The 20,327-nt window shown below is 43.2% G+C and overlaps 2 protein-coding genes across 2 annotated transcripts; both read right to left on the bottom strand.

Annotated features, from left to right (window-relative positions):
• Positions 1–4,636: 4,636 nt before the first annotated feature.
• Positions 4,637–10,354, bottom strand: LOC115774761 (uncharacterized). The gene is made up of 6 exons (XM_030722163.1): positions 9,845–10,354; positions 8,415–8,631; positions 6,978–7,307; positions 6,491–6,567; positions 5,478–6,390; positions 4,637–5,384 (listed from the first exon to the last, which is right to left on the bottom strand). Exons 2-6 carry the CDS (start codon positions 8,556–8,558, stop codon positions 5,127–5,129), a joined length of 1,722 nt encoding a protein of 573 aa, XP_030578023.1. The 5' UTR covers positions 8,559–8,631; positions 9,845–10,354; the 3' UTR covers positions 4,637–5,126.
• LOC115774760 (protein SOGA3) lies at positions 8,584–19,539 on the bottom strand. Its single transcript, XM_030722162.1, has 10 exons — positions 18,781–19,539; positions 17,929–18,153; positions 17,497–17,655; positions 15,087–15,155; positions 14,149–14,418; positions 13,684–14,067; positions 11,906–12,568; positions 11,443–11,772; positions 10,945–10,984; positions 8,584–8,670 (listed from the first exon to the last, which is right to left on the bottom strand). The coding sequence occupies exons 1-8, from the start codon at positions 19,531–19,533 to the stop codon at positions 11,662–11,664; spliced, it is 2,634 nt and encodes an 877-aa protein (XP_030578022.1). The 5' UTR covers positions 19,534–19,539; the 3' UTR covers positions 8,584–8,670; positions 10,945–10,984; positions 11,443–11,661.
• Positions 19,540–20,327: the final 788 nt, after the last annotated feature.

Raw genomic sequence — 20,327 nt, 5'->3', positions numbered from 1 at the left:
CACTATTAACATTTTACATGTCATCTCAACACACTTTAAACTTTTCACAGAAACTTGTCATCTTAGTCTTTTGTGGTGGTCATAGGGGTAGTGAGACATTAGTTTGTGGTGGCTGTGGCTGCCCCTTGATTCCAGCTTTGCTGGATGGCTCTCCTGCACTGAGATACATACACCCACTGCAACAACTGTTCCAGCCATGCAGTCAACAGCAGCATCCAGGTGCATATTAACAGCCAATCAGATGACATCCCTTCGTCCTGAAAATATGTGTGCGCAGGAATATTTATGTGAGGTGATCATGGGCACACCAATTGGCCACAAGCTAGTCGTGGGGCCATGTTGTCGCTCCTAGCTGACCACTCCACTGAAGCCAAATTAAAATTGGTCATTCGTCACACGATAAATGGACCGCTATAGTCACCTCTGCCAAGCAACACCAGCTAATCCCACGAGAGCGCCCCGCTCTTGTTTTGAAAATCGACCCCCGTGGGTCGTCTTTCAAAGGGGAGATATTTGGGCCCCATTCTATTTTAATGAAGGGGTCTGGAATTTTCAAGAACACTTTAGGCTCCCCCCTGGCTGTCCTTAATGGTCCAACCTCTTGTATTGCTACACTCATCATCCGGCATTTGAGATGGTCGGTTCAATGGACAGATGCAGGCACACTGACAGTTTGGACAGGTGGACGAAAATAGAGCAGGACAAACTGTGACACTAGCTCCAGTCAAATGGGACATTTTGTACCATATGGTTAAGGTGGGCACAAAATGGGAGTGTAGAGCGGTGGAATTTGAAATTACACCTATGGCCCAACAGTGTTGACCCTTATATTCATAATTTAAGCCGTCAACACTCCTGGGAGATGAACAACATGTTACTGATACAGGCACTCAAGAGGAGCAGGCTCAGCAGCTACAGAAAATGTGTGAATCTAATTGCACTTGAATTCTTATCATCCTATATCTTTGAGAGACAAGTAGATAACTTTATTTACTAATGTGTGATAGGAAATGTCAAGTTCACATAGGTGTCTGAAAGAACATTAAGCAAATGGTCTTACAAGACTAAACAAAACAGGTGCCAGTCTAACCATGCTTGTTTCTGCAGCTGTGCACTCACATGTGCAGTGGCAGGTGAATGCCAATGAGAGGACACAGGCATGCTTGTTGTTTGAGACATGCAAACATTTCTTGCCTGTTAAATTTTAAGAAGAGAAAACATACTATAAGATGTAAAGAAAGCAGAGAACCTCGTCAAAACGGCTGTTAAAGAGCTCTTTTTAGATGAACATGCAACATAATGACTGTTAACTATTTTGAGTCTGTTGCAGAAGCAACTGAAAACATGCTGAGGATGTCATTGAAGACCCCCAAGCCCAGCTTTAGAGAATGACAGTGAAAGACAGAGAGGCAGTGCAGGGGTGGAGAGCAGAGGGCAGAGGACAGGTGGATGTGGGTGAGAAGTGACAGGAAGGAACTTAAGATTTTCACATGCTTCAGACATCCAAGAAAACATTATGTCAGCAACCAGGGTCTCAGATATATTTAACACTCATAATAGACATTTTTCACAGCACACATCCTGGCATGCCTTCACAGGAAAAGCACAGGTGTACAGGTAACATAAAAATGACCTGGATTCTTGTTGTTCATGCTGGCTCAGTCAGTGGTGTACATGATGGACCTGATTCATAGCTAACAAATTTGTTCCACCTGTGCTTTCCTGCTGTGACTAGTCAGATGTGCACAGTGTAAAATCTGACGGCTGACAAATTACTGGAAAAAATAGTGTCTTGATAAGGTGTGGATGGGCACATATCAGTCCTTCTTCTGATTCTGCGAGTCTATGGAACTCTCCTGGAGGGATGGAAAACCATTCCTCCAAGATTATCCCTGTTTTAGATGAGCTCTGGTCTGAAATGGTTTAATTGAAATCTAAAATCAATTAACATTTTTCAGCTGGCTTTAAATAAATGTTGCCCACATGTACAGCAAAGTAACTGCGTGTTCAAAGTGTGCATATCACAGACCCAGAAGTGTTTTTTTAATAATATTAATGCCTCAGTTCCATCAGTAATCCAGCAGTTATTTTATTAATTACACTTATGCCTTTCTTGTTTTCACACATCAGTATAATGATGTGAAAAAAAACACCCTTAAAAGTGATGTTCCTGGCATACAAGATTTGTTTTTGAATAAAGTTAATATTAAGTGTAAAAGGACTACATTTAATCCAAATCTGGAAAAATGGCTGAAAGACTGATAAGCTCTTTTTGTCTCAACAGAGGTTAAGTTAGATTTAAATGCTGACCATCACTGCTACGGGTTTAAGTCTTTAACGGGGCACAAGTGCTGCTTTGTCTGGGCTGTTCCCAGGATCTCAGCACGCTGACACACACACACACACACTAGCAACTCATTCAAAAGGGCAGTTCATCGCCCACAGCATGGTCAAAGCCATGAGGCCAAATGCTGCTGGTGTCATAAATAAAACACTGCAGCTGTATGGACAGATGTATCATGAATGAGTGTGTTTGGACAGTACTGTACTTTTACAGCATATAATAAAACTTTGATGACCACCTTTTGGTGGGTGTTACCCCCTGGGTTATGTTAACTTGGTTGCTGACGTCAAGGAAGCCAAGGCTACACTTCAGCTGTCTGCTCCTCTGTTCTCGTCCTTTCTCCCTCTGCCATGTGTCTGCCTCTGCTCTCATGAATAGGCTTACCAGTGTGCCAAGCTCTGCCATGCTGTGCTGCTCTGATAGCAGTGTCTTCAGTCAGGGAGGCAGGGAAAAGGGGGAGCACACTGGAGCGAGGGTGAAGAAGGATAAAAAGTATATGGCAAAGGACGAGATGCCTTTCACACTTTATACAGCAGATCTCCCGTTTAATAGTTCGCTTATGCAGGCGGGAGGTCGAGTTAGCAGGGGGCCTGATGAGGATAGCTGAGATGGCGGGCAGGCTGCCTCGTTAAAATACCGCCATGCAGCCTGTGGAGGTGTCAACCTGTAAGCCAGGCTGTCATTTACTCACACAAAGAACCTGGAAGCAGAGATGGAAAGAGTGAAGAGTAATACTGTAATAGGGATAGCGGAAGAGAGCAGTAATATTTTGATACCAGATTTTAAGGGAAACCATTATGATGTGCCCAGAAAACAAAAACACACACACAAAAAACACAAAACAAAACGACTTTAAAGAAAGAAAATGAGTGAGTATATCTTTGATGAGCAGATGACACCCCCAAATTGAAAGGCATTTCTACCTTAGGAGGCAGAAATGGAGATGGATAAGATAAAGGAAAAAGAGCTAAGGAGATACAGAGAGGCACCAAAGCTCCCTTCCTACTCTTTATTAATACCCCTAAAGACAGCAGGATAAGATTTCTGGCACCAAAACACACGTCACGCTTGCTATTTCTGTCTGAGGTGCCACATAGCACCGAGAGGTTGGGTGACAGGCATGATGCATCATGGGGCCAAGAGACGTCCACGCACCCACGCAGCCTTTACATGACATTTCACACTTGAACTGCCTCTTTTATGGGGTAAAGGGTATAGCAGTGCATGAACGTGTGCACAATGTCTACTAAATATATGGCTTGGTGCTGAAACTGTAAGATATATGTTTTTATGAAATGGAAATGTTCTTTGATGTAAACGTGAGAGTGCATGAATGTGTTTCCTCACCCTGCCCAAAGCAGGGGGGTGTCAGGGACCCCTGAGGTTGTTGATGGAGTCTGATGAGGCGAGAAACACAAAGCATGGAACATGATCTCTGCCTGTCTGGAATATCTGGATAACAGCGGGTAACATAACTGCCCTTGAACAAATGCTGCACAGTGTTAATGTGCTTCACGGCATCATCATTGTGACAAATGTTTTTTTAGAATATGATTAAACCCGACAAATCAAAGCACTGTGTCATATGCCAATCTGGAAGTTGCAATGTAAGGATTTTAATCATCCAGCTCCTTTCAACCAGCTTATGTCATGTTGAAGATGGTGGGCAATTTGCAAAGTCATCTAGCACTAGAACAGGGGTGTCAAACTCAGTCACGGAATGGGCCAAAATTGAAAACACAGTCAAAGTCACGGGCCAAACAGGATTAACCTTTATTGAACAGTCTAAAACTGAAAATATTTTTATCAGTAATATGAATTTAAATGGCCATAATACAACAATTTTTTCCTTACCACATAAAATAAAAAGCTTAAATGTCACTGTAAAACAAAAAAGAAAGTGCTGACTGATGTTTTTATCCGCTCACTGATCACTGTGTCATTGGCAACACTGGAAAACGAGTTAGTGCACAGGTCTTGCCCTGCGCAGCAGCTGTTGCAGTGCATAATGGGATTTGTAGTATAAGTGGTGGGAGCGCTATTTACCAGCGGACCATTAATCATAACCATATTAAATTATCTTGCGGGCCGGATGTGGCCTGCGGGCCTTATGTTTGACACGTGCACAGGAAGATGGGCTGCCATCTCACTGACGTGCTGAAAGCTGCTGGTATCAGATATCAGTAGACATCAGTGGGCAACATCCTGCAATATGAGCCATTATTAATGAAACAAGACAATGTAATGCTGCAACACACAGAGAGAGAGACAGAGTCTTTATGTCAAAGCACTGTCATATTTATTACCAAGAAAAAATACATTAAAGGCATAATATAGTCATTTGTCACGGCTGTTATTTGAACATCTTAAATATGTTTTGACAATATAATACAGTACAACACGCTGTTGTTGACAGAAGGTTGCTGCTGGGAGGACAGTTGCAACTCAATCCAGGCTGAAAACAGCCATGAGGCTCAAACACACGGGCTTGCACCCTCAAAAACAGGGCTGCATGCTTCATCACATTACACAGAAAACACCTGAAATTCAATACAAAGAAAAAAAAAGTTTTATGGATACGGAGCAGGACTACAACAAAGCCAAAATGCTGATGTGTTGGCAGAGTTTAGGCACAGGACTTACAAGCCACAGCAGCACTGGAGAATGTAGTGGATATGTTTCATTTCACAACAAAATGAAGCATTTGTTTGCAGCGCTCTTGTTGGACAGAAACTATTTACAAAGTAAGAGGAAGGGAACAAGCTCAGTTCAAATGGAACTATTACATAATGACAGTCTCAGTAGGAAGAGAGTAAGAAACAAGAAGCCTGTGCTTCAGCGCGGGGCTTGGGGTTCTGGTCATGGGGCTAGGGGGGCGAGTCAGTGGGCTTGGCGGGCGGTAGATTGGGCCCGATGGGGCGGTGATTCTGGCAGGAGGGGTGCAGCTGGCCCATCTGGAAGGAGGTCGCTGGTTAGCTGGCCGCGCAGGACGAGAGAAGCTCTTCTTAGGTGCAGCTGGTGACAACTCTGCTAGATTTACCTGGTTACAAACACAATGACATGAATGTTAGGGTGTCTCACAGTTTTCTGGTTTCTTGAATTGATACTAAAAAAGAAGCAGACATTCCCCTACCTGCTGTGGCTCTTGTCTATAAGCTTTGTATCCTGTTCTGGGACCAGAGCTGTACTCGTGCTGGATCTCTAGCATGTCCAGCAGTTCAATGAGTCCTTCATCCCTCAACTGGCTACAATGAACCAACTCCTGTCCTGACAGCATTCCCCTCTGGATGCTCTGAGCTCCAGAGGGAGCACTTGAAATCCTGTGCTCCATTTTGGGCTCCACTTGCTCGACTGCAGCCTTCCGTGATTTCTCTCCTTGAACCAGTCCTCCATCTCTGTCTGCCCCACTGTGAGCCCTGGGTCTAATCTTTGGGCTCCCTGCCACCTGTGATCTCCTCTGAGACTGCTGGGGACCAGGCTGGGATCCTCTGGAACTGCTGTAGCCTCCTCTTTGATCCTTGTAGTTCTGCCTACCAGGGTCTAATGCTAAACCCCGTTCTTGGCTGGGCTCCATCTCTGCTGTCAGCACATCAGAATCTGTTTGGCACTTTTGGGTAGACAAGCGTGTGGGCACCCTGCCGGTGACTGCAGCAGCTCCCAGAGTTCTGCGCTGACAGCCGGGAGTGGGGCACTTTGCTTCTGGAGCCGGTCCCTGATGGGTCACCACCCCTGATTCTGTCAGCATTTTACCCTCATTCTCCTGCAACATAGCTCCAAACTTCCTGAGAACAGAGGGGCTGCTGCACTTCCTATCACCCAGGACTCCTGCACTGAAGGATTTCCTGTCCAGAGCAGGAGATTCAGCTGCCAATGGGAGCTGCGAGCGTGCTTGTGCAGAAGGAGCATCCCTTTGTCCAAGAGGGGGCTTGGCCGAGTTTTCTTTATTGGGGGAACTCTCTCTGCGGGTGAAGTTCTTCATGTGAGAAACTCTGTTTTTTCTGTTTTCAGTCTCCTCAAAACTGCCCAAAAACTGTTCTTTACCAAGCCTGGTTCAACACAAAGATGAAAATAATAAACACACAAAACAAAGCACAAAAAGCTTCTCAGTCCATAAAGAGTTGATGATTGAGGTGTACAACCTCTTACCTTTTATCTCCAGATGTTCTGATCTCATCCTGGCATGCAGAGGGGTCCTGGCTCACTTTGATTGTGTCACTGAAGTGCTAAAAGAGATCAAAAAAATATAAAAATAACTGTATCAACATACTGGAAGATTACTGGCAAGGTATCTTTTACTGTACCTTTACCAAAACTGAACCTCAATGCTTGATATAGCACAGCTGAATCTATCCTTATCTACTGTGCTTCCATGTTGCACGTGGCGACTCATGTGGGAAGAGTCAAACATCTTGGCTTTCTTCTCGACTGCTCTGTCAGGTGTTGAGACTGAATGTGAAACTAGCTCCTATCTGGCAGCTTGTCTGTGTAAGCAGACTTGAAGGAAACTGTAATCAATATGTTCCTAACTAAATCCCTACTTTTACTTTTACCTATCGGGTTTCTTTGGACGTGCAAATGCCAATGGAATGAGGCACCCAGAAGGGAAATAAAAGAATTTCTTTCCTCTACTTACCACGTGGCGAGCTCCATTGTTCTTGCGGCTCAATTGTTTCCCTTTCCCCAAATAATCCTGCAGCAAGTCTCCAATCTCAGAGACGCTGTTGGCGTTGCAGAAACTGTAGCTGTTCTGATGAGTCACAGGATAGCTGTACCCATTGGGACCACAGCCATTACTATAGTGATGTGGCACAGTTATAGCTCTAGTGTGGCTCTCTCTGTGATGGTCAGGCACAAAAAGGCCGTTGCCATGGTGACCCAGGCCACACTCCAACAGGCTGCCATTTTTCTGGTTGTCAGCGGTGATATCGTTTGCTCCTCTGCGGGCCTGAACATCATTGTACAGCTGGAAAGCAGAAATATTAATGATTACAAAACCACTTCAAGAGCTAACCTAGATTTCTGATGAACACGTTATTCCACGATGCATCTGTTTCCCTTTGCAATCTGTAATACTTTGTTAGTATCCATTTTTGGACCATGCGTGTCTCTGTATGTGTCCAGCGTATCTGTCAGCACATCGCAGTTTAATCAGCTTGTTAACATCTGTCTGTATCATTGCTCCAACAAGGCCAAACGGTTGAGCCAGTTTGTGTGCTGCCAACAGTTTATTATGGGACAAGAAACACTGTAGGGACAAGAAAGGCTCCTCCCTGGAAATAGAACATGTACCACACGTCTGCAGTCATGTTAAGAGATAATTGATAAATCTTTCTGGGAAAAAACTTATTAACTTCACTTTAAATTAAATATTGGAAACAAAATTTATCCCCAACACAAACTAGTGAATTTTACTTCTGCACTTCTACATTAGTAGGTGTGTTATTAGTAAGTAAAATTTCCATGCGCTGTTCTAAACTGTGCACAAATCCAAATTAAGTTTAAACATAGATCCATTAAGTTTTTGTACCGATGCAATGTGCGACCCTCAGATTACAGATCCAAGTTTTGGCTCAAGTTTAACCTGAGATTGTTGCAGTTCCTCAAATGGCCACTTGAGGCTGCCACTGAAATGGAGTCAATTCCCTGACTCCCCTGTTAAACTACTCAACTTTACAGCAGAAATAAACACGATTAACCAAAAACTGATTTCCACAAATATACACCTTCAGAAAAACTGTACAGGACCCATTTAAAGCCTCTTATATTTTATTAAAACTATAAATTTACATACATTTTTGTTTTAAACCCATTTTTTAGTCCAATTTAGCCTTCTATTGTCCATTTATGCACTTTGGTAAAACTAGCAAGCGTGGTTAGTGACTCTCCCAGATCAGATCAGTTCAGATCTGGCCCAAAAACAAAAACAACAATATAGTGATGATCATAATGCTAGTGCTGAGGTTTCTAAGCATATGTCCTCAAGCTAATAGGTGACATCCCAGTGGCTACATCCATATTTTATATGCAGTCTATGCATTTAACAGTCCAGCATTTTTCTGTAAGGTCTCACCTCTTCAATTTTCCTCTGGATGTCCTGCAGCTGGTCTTCCCACTCCTGCATCTCGGAGTCAAAGTTGTCCATCAGCTCTGGCCTCTCTTGCCCCCAGCCATGACCCCTGTGCTCCAGCCCTCGCTCCAGATCTATGGCTGCCATGACACAGGCTGTTTAATAGCCAGACGCTCTTTCAGATGGCTGTTTCGCTTTTCAGTCAGAGGTCACTGTCGGGCTGCAAGCAATGGGCAGAAGGATTGATGGCCTGAAAACACTAAAAAGTCAAAGAAATGGAAGGGAGATGACAAGGGTTGTTAATTAATTTCAGTGTGTTGCTATATAAAGTGGCCTGAAATCTGGTTTTGTTATAGAGTTTTTGACACTGAAACCAAAAGTTGGTCAACCTATTCAATCAAGACTGTTTTTTTTAATTCTATGCATCTGACATTGTCTTGAATATTTAAGTTAAGCTGAATGTTTTCTGCCCTCGGAAAGGTCAGATATTTACATTCTTCACCAAAAATTACAGGCATGTAAGAACTACCAATGTGGCACGTGTGGACAAGACCGTTACACGACAGCACCACGGCCATCTGTTTCAACTCTCAGTCAGTTTGACCTCCAGCTTGACCCGGCACACCTCATTATAAAGGGAGAAAAAATTTCATGTGTGAAATGGGATGGCCATTGTGCACGCGTGGTGTCATCTGTAAGGCATTTCATTCACACCATCCTTCTAATGCTGTTCACCACCAAATGTCATACACCCATCTGTCTTGTCAAGGCATTATTAATTATTACACTAAGATTTGTTGATTAAAAAAATAAAATAAAATGTGGAAAAATCACTGATATGTGACAGACTCAGTTTAAAAACAAAACAAATTAATTATCTGTTCTGCATCTGACCTTCAAAGAACCACCTGAAATCCACCCTAAGCTCATTGCCTCTGAAGTGGGGTTCAATATCAAAGATGTCCTCCTGCAATACACCTCAGATGCATGCAAGACAGCCAGTCAGTTCCCTAAAACCAGCCAAAATAAAGTGCCTAACTGGTGTGATAAATTCAGACAACCAGGCTTCTTTGTTGTTGTTGTTGTTGCCCTCACTCAATATCACAAGTATCCTGGTAGAAAGTGCCCGAATTTACCAGCCACTTCCCTCCCACCTGTGATGTAAGACTAGAGATATTAATAATCTTGTAACTATGCATAGTAAACTGACAGCATGTCCTGTGGAGATGGGAGGGGCACAGAGAGACACAAAGTATGTCAGACACCGAGCCCAATGAAATGACTCAGAATATATATATAAAGTCATCTTGCCTTTTTTAATTTTAAATTATTTTTTAAAGCTCTTTATTTACATTTTAACACCGCTTTTTATATATATATATATATATATATAAGCTGTCGTTTCTGCTAAAGTAATTAACAGCTTTTCTTACCTGCCTCAACACAAAAGTTTTCTCTGCCCTCCGGTGTAACTCCTCAGTCTAGTCCCTGCTTTCTCTGGTCCTTTCAACCGTTCCTGCTCGTCAAATGTTTTCAAGTACCCTCTCTCCGGTGCGTCCCCCTCGTTTTTGCCTCCGCCGTGTTACGTAAAAACCCCTCACGGGTTGAATTTAAAGGGCCCCCTTGTCCTCCGCCTCCTTCTCCGTTGAGCTAAAGGGTAAACAACTTCTGTTCCAGCCGGGGTACCTACTCTTTATACCGCTCCCGGGTGTTTACGTGAAGCCGGGGTCAAATATCATAATGTCAAATTTATTCCAGCATTTGAAGTCTCGATGGGACAAACTGTCGTCACTAGCATCCCTGCTATAATTACCGGGGATCACGAAGAGAGGGGAAAGTGTTTACATAGCTATTTCAGCTGCTGCGGTCTCTCGGCCAATCAGCTTCTCTGTTGCTACTCCGCTTTAGGACGCTTGGGCAGATTTTGCCTTGTGACCGTCCAGTGCTGCAAATCATTTTTCCAAGCGATGCCAAATGAGTGCGGGTGACACGGTGAGTAATAATGTGTCACACTTAGTAATATCTTTACTGGAGATAGTCACGAAAAAAACAAAAACAAAAAAACAAAGTAGTAGTAGTAGTAATACTAATCAGCTTTTACATCTAATTTCTTTAGATTTCAAGTTTTAATATCTTAAAACAAATATTGCAAACTAATAATCAAGCCACACATTCAGTAGAGGCATCACATACTTTATGCTTCAAATGGTGCAAAAGAGCATGAATGAACAATCCCATCCAGTGCCCTGGAGTAACCCCAATCTGTGACTCATCCTGCTGCAGTTAACATCTACAGACAGTTGCTACTGTTCATCAGCCACGCCAACAATTACTAATACCAGCCCCTAATCAGGACCCTGTTGGGAATTTTGGGGGTCCTTGACCCTTCACATGATGATGATCAGGATTCCTTCCAGTGTGAAGTTGCCCGGGATCATCAGTGTTATTCCTCCACCTGTTGTGTTCCCGAATGAATAATAAACCCTTCAGGAGTTAAGGAGAGGGACACAAAGAAACTTTCACCTTACTTTACCTTGAGGCAGCAGCAGCGGGGCGGCACAGCAAGTGTTGTTCTGCAAAACAAAGAAGAGGTTACTGCAGTCACAACCTGTTACAAGAGCAAATGTTCTAAGTAGCAAAGTCATTCAGATTGCATCTAGTCATGCAATCACTGTATGCCCACATTTTCTAAACTATGAAGTCTTTTGTCCTTTTACACTGTTCTGCACAAATATGCCAAAAATATCCCTGTAAGATGGGCTTTAGCTCAACATTTAATACTCCCATAGAGAAGAAATAAATAAATAATAACAAATACAGTATTTCTGTTGGTACTGCAGAGAATATCCCACCTAGTGGTTACATTTCTAACTGAATAATCTCTGCAGAGCCTATTTGGGATGCCCGTAGATACAGAATAATAGCACTCTGTCCCATAAAAAGTGCTGACATACACTTGTTTCTTGTTTTAATTGTCGTCATTAACAACTGCAGTCCTCAGTAAAACCTCTCTGACAGCACAGTAACTCACCATCTCGAGGGCCGTATATGGATAGTAATGTGTTATGATAATGCAGATTCCAGTGCTGAAGCTGGCCGCGCTTCCTCGAATGTGAGTGCAGCCTTGGTAAGTGCTGTGCTTTTTCTGTGCTGTCGGTTACCTTGGCAACAAATGATGCGGGGATGGAAAGAACAAATCAACGGAGCAAAAACAAATAAAAGGATGAGGCGTATTAAAGGGAGGTGTATATCACAGAACAAAGAAAAGAGTAAAAAGGAAGACTAGTTTAAAGATGGTGGCGTAAGAGAGGGATGAGAATAACACGAGTATGAGGATGAGTAAAATGATTGGCTGGAACATCTGGGAGAGAGAGGAGTGACAAACCAACAGATGAGAAACAGGAGGATGGATCAAGTAAGAAAAAGGAAGAAATATAATTAACTCTTAAGGATATTTTAAATGCTCAAATTAGATACTTTAGTCTTTTTCTCACCGACAGCGGCTCTTCTGTCTCCCTGTCCTCTAGTTTCGGCACTTCTAGTCTGTCTATGAAAGCCTGTAGTTCCTTTCGGAAGGCTTTCATTTGGGCATTAATGCGATACAGTAGCTCATGTTCCCTGATTCTGCTCCCGTCGTCCTCTCCGCCCTCCTCTCCCGGCCTCCCGAACATTAAGTCGCCATTTGAAACATAGACCCTCGCCTCAGAGATGATGGTGGCAGTATCGGCGATGAGCCTATCGATGGTGCGAACGAGCCTCTCCGCTTCCACGCGAATGTCTATCATCTGCTGCCTTTCACGCAGGCTGCACCGACCACCAGGCAGGAAACGGGCCAAGGCGGAGGAGGCTGCGCCCTCTGGCCCAGTAGGGGTGTAGAGGCCCCGCGTGGGTGTCAGGCAACGACTGCTGCCGTTATTGTTTCTCACCTCATCGGAGTCACTTTCCCCACCAACAGGGCCCTCACGTTTGCGGTGAGGCGGGAGTAGGCGGGAGGAGGTGGAATCTTCGTCACTCTCGCGGCGACCGCTCGTTGCACCGCCGGCATCGCTCTCTGCATCGCTGTCCCGTGGGCTCGGCCGCAGAGAGAGATGAGAGGCCAGATCATAGCGTTGCATGTTGGAGAGGAGCACACGGTTCTCATACTGCAGCTGCATTACCTGATGGGAAAGAGATGGTAGAGAGATGAGAACTGTTTTTCGATGGTTTAGCCAAGCAATGACCTCCAGGGTGGGAAAATAAAGCCATAAATTGCAGTTCCTTGAATGGCCTTTCAAGGCTGGTTCCAAAAAGCAAGTCAATTACAATAGACTGTGTTAAAATACCCAACATTGCAGCAGCAATAAACATGTTTACAGCCTGGTATAAAAATGGTTTAGGATTCTATGGGTAATTTTTACTCTTTGCAACAGCTGTGCTGTAATTTCACCTGTTTAAACTGCATAATTCAGCTGTACTAAAAGACAACATAAGGAATTCACTGTTTAGTTTTCCCATAAGAACATTTGTTTTAAGCCTGTTTTTCACCAAATGTTAGCATTCTATTTATTATCACAGTGACTTACAGATACAACTTCCTAACAAAGCTTGCCAGCAAATATGGCTAAAACCCTGACATCATCTCCCTGATCGAAACTGACTGCAAAAACTGAATTATAGACACAGTATATATGTAAGTAGTAAGTAGGTATCACACAAGCACTGATCCCAGTGTAACTGTGCAATACCCAACACTGTGCAATATTTATTTATTACTCATACTGGGCAGCATCTTCTACTCAAATCTTTTTATGTTTTGTGTTTCTGAAAGGAAAAAAATGCAAATATATCAGAATATCGTCTCTTTTAAATATCGGTGTATATTTTAAATATTGGTATTGGTAGCAAATATTGGTATTGGTGATATATATCAGTATTGGTAACATATCGGTATTGGTACTGGTCTTTTTTAGGGTTCCACTAGCTGTCTGCTTGGACAAAAATCGTATATTGGTTGTGCTCAGAAGTACTTTCAGTTCAATGTGAGCTAATTAGAAAAAGATTCAAACACTAAATGGTTAACAGAGAAAACATCATCCCTAAAATCCGTAAAATTCACGATGGTATTGTTATTACTGCTACCACAGAGCCGTTAGCATAGCTGAGGACTGTTTGTCTTGCTAAAACGGAATCAGTTACTTCTTAAAACTACATATATTTACACTGATTATATAAGCATTAAATTACTTTAATAAATCCTCATCTTATTTTTTTGAATGTATTCCACCTTTCATACCTTGCCACTTAGATCATTAATCTGTAGCCTTGCAGCTTTCAGCTCCTCCTGCAGGGCTTCTGCCTTTGCTCCATCAATGCCTCCTCCCCCTATAACCCCTCCTCCTCCATGTCTGGCACCTCCTTCATGAGTGCCGGCCTTGAAGCGTAACTTATTCAGCTCAGCCGTCACCCTCTTGTTCTGTTCCTCAGCATCAGCCAGGTTCCTCCTCAGGAGCTCTGCCTCATCCTCCACCAGCTGCAGCTGTTGTCTAAGCTCCGTCAGATCATCTCCCAGGCCTCGCCCCGTGCCTGGCCCACCCATCGCTCCACAACCAGAGCCTCCAGCGCTCTCTCCTTCGCCACGGAGGTCATCAAGTTCAGCCCTCAGGCCACGGTTCTCAACCTGTGTGATAAAAGGGAGACGTGTTCAAAAATTAGATGATCTTCCATTCAGAAAATTCACACAGCACTGTCTTGCTCTTACCTCTAACTCAACTATCTTTCTCCCCAGAATGTTTGCTTCCTCCTCCACCAGGCGAAGCCGCAGCTTTAGTTCTGACTCACGCGTGGTGGGTGGCCCGCCAGCCTCGCCTTTAGGATGGGTACTGTCCAGTTCTCCATAGAAGGAGCGGTACTTCTGTAACTCTTGCTCTAGACGGTCCTTCTCCTTGTCAATCTTGGCTGTTTTCTTCCTCATAAGCACAGCCTCCTCTTTGATGAAAGCTAGTTGGCACTTCAGGTCCTCATTGTCCTCCTGGAATACGAAGAAAAACAAACTGTAAACACTAATGTGCACTGAAATGGTTAAAATCTAATCATTAAGTTAAGACGGCTGGTCTCTGCATTAAGACCTGAGACTGACGATTAAAGTAAAGAGAAGATTTTGTGCCACAGTCTTTCTGAGCCAGACAGTTATCTCTCATTGGACCGAGAGGATTTTGGCACATAAGTTGAACAAAATTGCTGCAGCTCTGCAAACTCTCAGCTTAAAACTTTGTAGCCCGAGGTGAAAAGCAAAACATCTGACACAAAGGATATAATAGAAGCTCATACATAAACTGCATAAATAGGATAAAAACTGTTTATTCTTTGGCCTGACTGATTCATACATTTGCATTTGCACTCCAGATAATACTGAAAAAAAAAAAAAAGCTCAAGGCTGTACTGCAAGTTTGAAAATGGCTAAACCAGGAATAGCTATTTACAGATATGTCCACACAGTGTGAAAAGTGATGTACTGTAGGATAGCCCATTTTACTAAGAGAACTACATTATAACAATTCACTTGAAGCAAGTGTTTATGTTAAAAAAAAAAGAATATATATATATATATATATATATATATATATATATATATATATATATATATATATGAAAATACAAAGGAAATTAAAAAAATAATGAATTGTAACAGCTCCTCACCTCAGTAGGAATCTGTGCTGCTTTCTTGTCACTCTTCTGGACGTCCTTGCTTCCTCTTCTCTTTTGAGACTATTAGAGGAAATTGAAACTAAATCACATTTTTTTAACGTATGTGTTGTGTGTATATGTGCACTCACTGGCCACTTTGTTAAGTACATCTGTTAAACTGCTTGTCAACACAAATATCTAATCACCCAACCACACAGCACCAACTCAATACATTCTGGCATGTAGACATGGTCAAGATGACCTGCTGAAATTCAAACTGAGCATGGGAATGGGGAAGAAACACGACTTAAGTGCCTTTGTTGGTGCCAGGCGGACTGTTCTCAGTATTTCAGATCTACTGCTGATCTACTGGAATTTTCCCACACAACCATCTGTAGGGTTTACAGAGAATGATCTCAAAGAGGGAAAATATCCAGTGAGCAGCAGTTCTCTGTGTGAAAATACAATGTTGATGCCAGAAGTCAGAGGAGAATGGCCAGAATGTTTAGAGTTGATAGGAAAGCAACAGTAACTCAAGTAACCACCTGTTACAACCAAGGTATGCAGAAGAGCATCTCTGAACACACAACATATTAAACCTTGAAGAAACTCCTGTCAGCTAAGAACAGGAAACTGAGGCTACAGTTCACACGAGCTCACCAAAACTGGACAATAGTGAACTGGAAAACATTGCCTGGTCTGATGAGTCTCGATTTCTGCTGTGACATTTGGATGGCAGAATCAAAAAACAACATGAAAGCATGGAGCCATCCTGCTTTGTATCAGTGAGTCATGGTGGTGGTAGTGTAATGGTGTGGGAATTATTTTCTTGGCACACTTTGGACTTTTTATTACCAAAAAAGCATTGTTTAAACACCACAGTCTACCTGAGTACTGCTGCTGACCATGCCCATCCCTTTATGACCACAGTGTACCCATCTTCTGATGGCTGCTTTCAGCAGAACAATGCCCCATGTCACAAAGCCCAAATCATCTCAAACTGTTTTTTGAACATGACAATGAGTTCACTGTACTCAGGTTGGCCTCCACAGTCACCAGAGCTCAATGTAATAGAGCACCTTTGGGGTGTCATAGAACAGGAGATTCACATCGTGGATGTGTAGCTGACAAATTGGCAGCAATTGTGTGATGCTATCATGTTAACATGGACCAAAATACTGAATCTATGCGATAAAGAATTAAGGCAGTTTTAAAGGCCCAGTATTAGCGAGGTGTACCTAATGAAGTGGCCGGGGAGTGCATATCTCTCAAACATTTGCTATGCATATGTGCATATCTACACTGTAAACCCAGATTTTGATTCCTCTTAAAAATATTGAGTTCATATTACTTAAAATTGCCTAGAATATGATTGCCTTGTTAATGCTGAGTAGACTGTACTTTTTGATGGTCTATCTTATTGTAATCATGTGTTTGAGTTCAAACAACTTAATATCATCAAGTTTTGCACCTGCTAAAAATCTAGTTTATACCAGTGTTAACAGACTGGCTTAATGCGCAGCTGCATGGTGGTGTGATGGTTAGCAGTGCTACCTCACAGGTAGAATACAATCTGGAAGGTCTGGGCTCAATTCTGGCTTGGCCCAGGCCTCTAGCTGTTTGGAATAGAAGACATTTGGTGTTTTTGTTCACAACGCTCTCTCGTATAGTTTTTTTTATTGTTCCATGGACAAATGTTATTTGTAAATGTTAATGTACCAGCATTCAGCAGGGCTGAGTTTTATCATGTTTATTTACCAAATTTAAACAGACACAGTTCAACACTGTAAAAAATATCTGTTACTTGGCAGCACGGTGGCGTGGTGGTTAGCACTGCTGCCTCACAGCTACAATAGCTATCTGATAGTCTGGATTCAATTCCACCTTAGCCTGGGACTCTTGCTGTGTGGAGTTTGTATGTTCTCCCTGTGTCTGTGTGGGTTTCCTCCCACAATCTGAAGACATGCAGTTACTGGGATTAGGTTAATTGGTCTCTCTAAATTGCCCACAGGTGTGAATGGTTGTCTGTGTCAGCCCTGCAACAGGCTGGTGACCTGTATGGGGTGTACCCTGCATCTTACTGCCTTGTCAGCTGGGATGGGCTCCAGCCCCCACCACCCCCACACAACCATGAAAAGGATAGGGGGGAATTGATTGATCAAAAGACATTTTATTTTTTCATGAACTATAAAAGATAAGTTTGGTCAATTAGAACATACAATTTAGTTCAATTGGATATGGAGTAGTGCTTACTTAATAGGCTGAGTTAAATGAACTGTTTCATTACTTAAAAAATTTAAGGCAATGAGTTACCTTGGTTGTTTTTTAAGTAGATTCAACTTATCCGGGTTTACAGTGTATGATGCATTACGTCCAGGCTCCTCTGGTATATGGTGATGGATGTGTGGAAGCGTTTACGTACCTCTTTGGTTTTGTCCAGTTCATTCTGCAGGGCTTGTTTGGTCACTTCCACCTCTATGAGTTTCTGCCTCAGCTTTTCATTCTCCTCCTCTGTCTTTGTGCGTTTCTCCTCCACTTTTTCCAGCTCATGGTGCAGCCTCACAGACACATCCTTTGCTACCTTTAATAATCATAATGGTTAACTTGAACCTGCTGCTTTGGTGGTGTGTGCTTTGCCTTCATTTCTAATTACTTTTTCACACTCTTTCCGCATGAAATAATGTATACTTTATGCTTTAATCATTTTTACTCCTATAAAATGCATAGGAGTTGAGTTACTATGATGCTTCATCTTAACTTATAGTAAAATCTTGCATACTTACCGTATTAACCTTGAAAATACAATATCAGAAAAGACACATGCGGAGTCTTCTCCTCCCCTCCCCTCCTCTACCTTAAGGTCCTGTTCCAGACTCCTGAGCAACTCTTCATCGATCTCTCCAGTCTGGGCGTAACGCAGCCTTTTCCTCTCAGCCTTCCGCAGACGATACTGCAGGATTCTGCAGTTTTTATTGGCTCTCTCTAGCTCACGCCTCATTTCCTGGAGTTGGCAAGTGTCTTCTTCATAGAAAGTGTCTCGCATCTCTTCCATCTCCGCCCTCATTTCTTCAATCTCACACTAACAGAACCATAGCAAAGACATGATTACTGCATGTGTCACACTGATAGTAGGAGGTGTGTATACTTCAAAAAAGAGCTGTCAGAATCTACTGTTATGAGTTTAGAACCTGACTGCTAGCTCCAGATGTATTTCAGCCAGCTAGATACAGTCAGTGTAGACTTTAAAATATACACTCTGATTTTTTTAAAATTATTTTCTGGATGTCAGCTGCATCATTTTATTTTTCCACAATTAATTTCAGTGATATGTATAAAGACGCCAGCAGGGCAAATAAAACATGCATACAAGAGCTGGAATTTAGATGGTTCCAGCTGTGGCTTTGTGGGTAGTCCTCTCTAAACACAAGATATAATTGATCCCTATGGATCAATACCACTATGATCAATATCCAGTTACAAGCCAGTGCATTGTCAGGGAAGACATGGAGGATGTCCCACAAACAAACTGACTTACTTTGCTTTATTCCATTTCATGAAAATTAAAGCCTTTATGGATTTTTGAAATCCTAATATGATCAAACATTTTTCATCTCTTTAGCAGTGGCCTACAATTCGGGTTTGGCGTCATATGTTACTGTATTTTTTATTATTTTCTATTTTACATAAAAAAAAAAGTCTATCAAACCTTGAGATCTTCGTTTTCCTCCAGCAGCCTCTCCATCTCCTCTTCCAGGGCCTGGTCCTGCTGTGTCACGGACCCCGCCTCTGTCGCTTCTGCAGCCGGCTCTGGCTCTTCCAGCGCGGCCTCCGACGTGCCCGTACTATCCGCTTTGGCTTGCATCTTGGCACCCCTCCTCTTGAGTCTCTTCTGCAGGTGGAAGTGAATCAGCTCAGCCTGTAAGCATCCCCCTTTCCAAAAACCCAAACGGAGGCCCGCTCCGCAGCCCGCGGACACTCCGCTGCTCTCCTGGCCGCCTTTCTCTGCCGGTTTTTTGTCCTTTTCTCTCAGAGAATATGCTCTGCCGGACAACAAACGCTGTGTGGAGTCACCTTTAAAGCAGGGCGTGCGTAAAACAGAGCGACGGCCTGGTGCTGAGAAACGATCTGCCGGATCTTCCTCGACAGCATCCGCCCTGTTTGGTCTGACGAGATCAGCTTCAGCACCATCCGGGTGAACAGCTGCCCCGCCGCGGCTCTCGGGCTCCCTCTCCCTTCCGTCAGCGGACCTCAGGCTGTCCCTTACCCCAAAGTTCCTGCTTCTTCCTGCACAAACAGGAGACCTAGACCTGCCCGGGAGTCTGGGAGCAAGCTTGGTTGGCCCTTCCTGGGCTGCAGCCGGCGAGGGATCCCGGTGCTGCCTCCTCCTCCCTGCGCTATTGTCTGCTGATGCTGTTGACGGGGTTGAGAGATCTGCAGCGCCGCTCACGGCCGGCTTCATTTCCCGCTACACTCAAGTAAACTCCACACATACACTATTTTTGTGTTTGTGTTTTTGTTTTTATACATGATAAAATTAAGTAACCGTACAAGATTTTTTAGAAAACTTAACCCAACTGGAACATGCTCAAAAAACTATAAACGTTCAACTCCCAGAAAGATAGTGACCCAGTAACCCACTAGATGTCGCTATTGTGCAGCTGCTGTAAGCGCCCCTCTCCTCTTATCCCGAACCATCTGCATATGGCCTAAAGCTTTAACCCACTACCAATAAAGGGGGGAACACTCGAGCGATGCGACGGCTCTATAAATGTATAAAAAAAATAAAACAAATGCCTTTTAACACTGATTTAGAGTTTTACATAGTGGCTGAATCCTTACCACGGCGCACTAGAGACGCTGACACAGGGTACCACCAGGCACTGCAGGGCAGGGGCACGGGGGGGGGGGGGGGGGGGGGGGGGGGGGCGTAAACGTTAGGGTGCACGTCAGAACCGGAAGCCAAACAACCTCCCCCAACAGCCTCTTAACCATAGACATGTCCCACTGTTGTCTCTCTCCCACTGTGCACCCTTTTACTGTGCAGTAATAACAAGCAGCATGGTCCCTCTCATTTTTAGCCCCCATAATTTTCAAAAATTATTTTCCTTAACTTTACTTAATATTTTTATTAACTGCTAAGCTGTTTGCTTCACATTATTTTTTACAGAGTGCTGACCCTCATCCTATGTTTTTTTTTTTTCCCTGACAAACTCAGCAGTTGATGCCTCTCTTATTTATTATTATTATTATTAA

Source organism: Archocentrus centrarchus, chromosome 24, assembly GCF_007364275.1.
Source record: "Archocentrus centrarchus isolate MPI-CPG fArcCen1 chromosome 24, fArcCen1, whole genome shotgun sequence".
NCBI lineage: Eukaryota > Metazoa > Chordata > Actinopteri > Cichliformes > Cichlidae > Archocentrus > Archocentrus centrarchus.
This window is presented reverse-complemented; position numbering and strand designations above follow the sequence as displayed.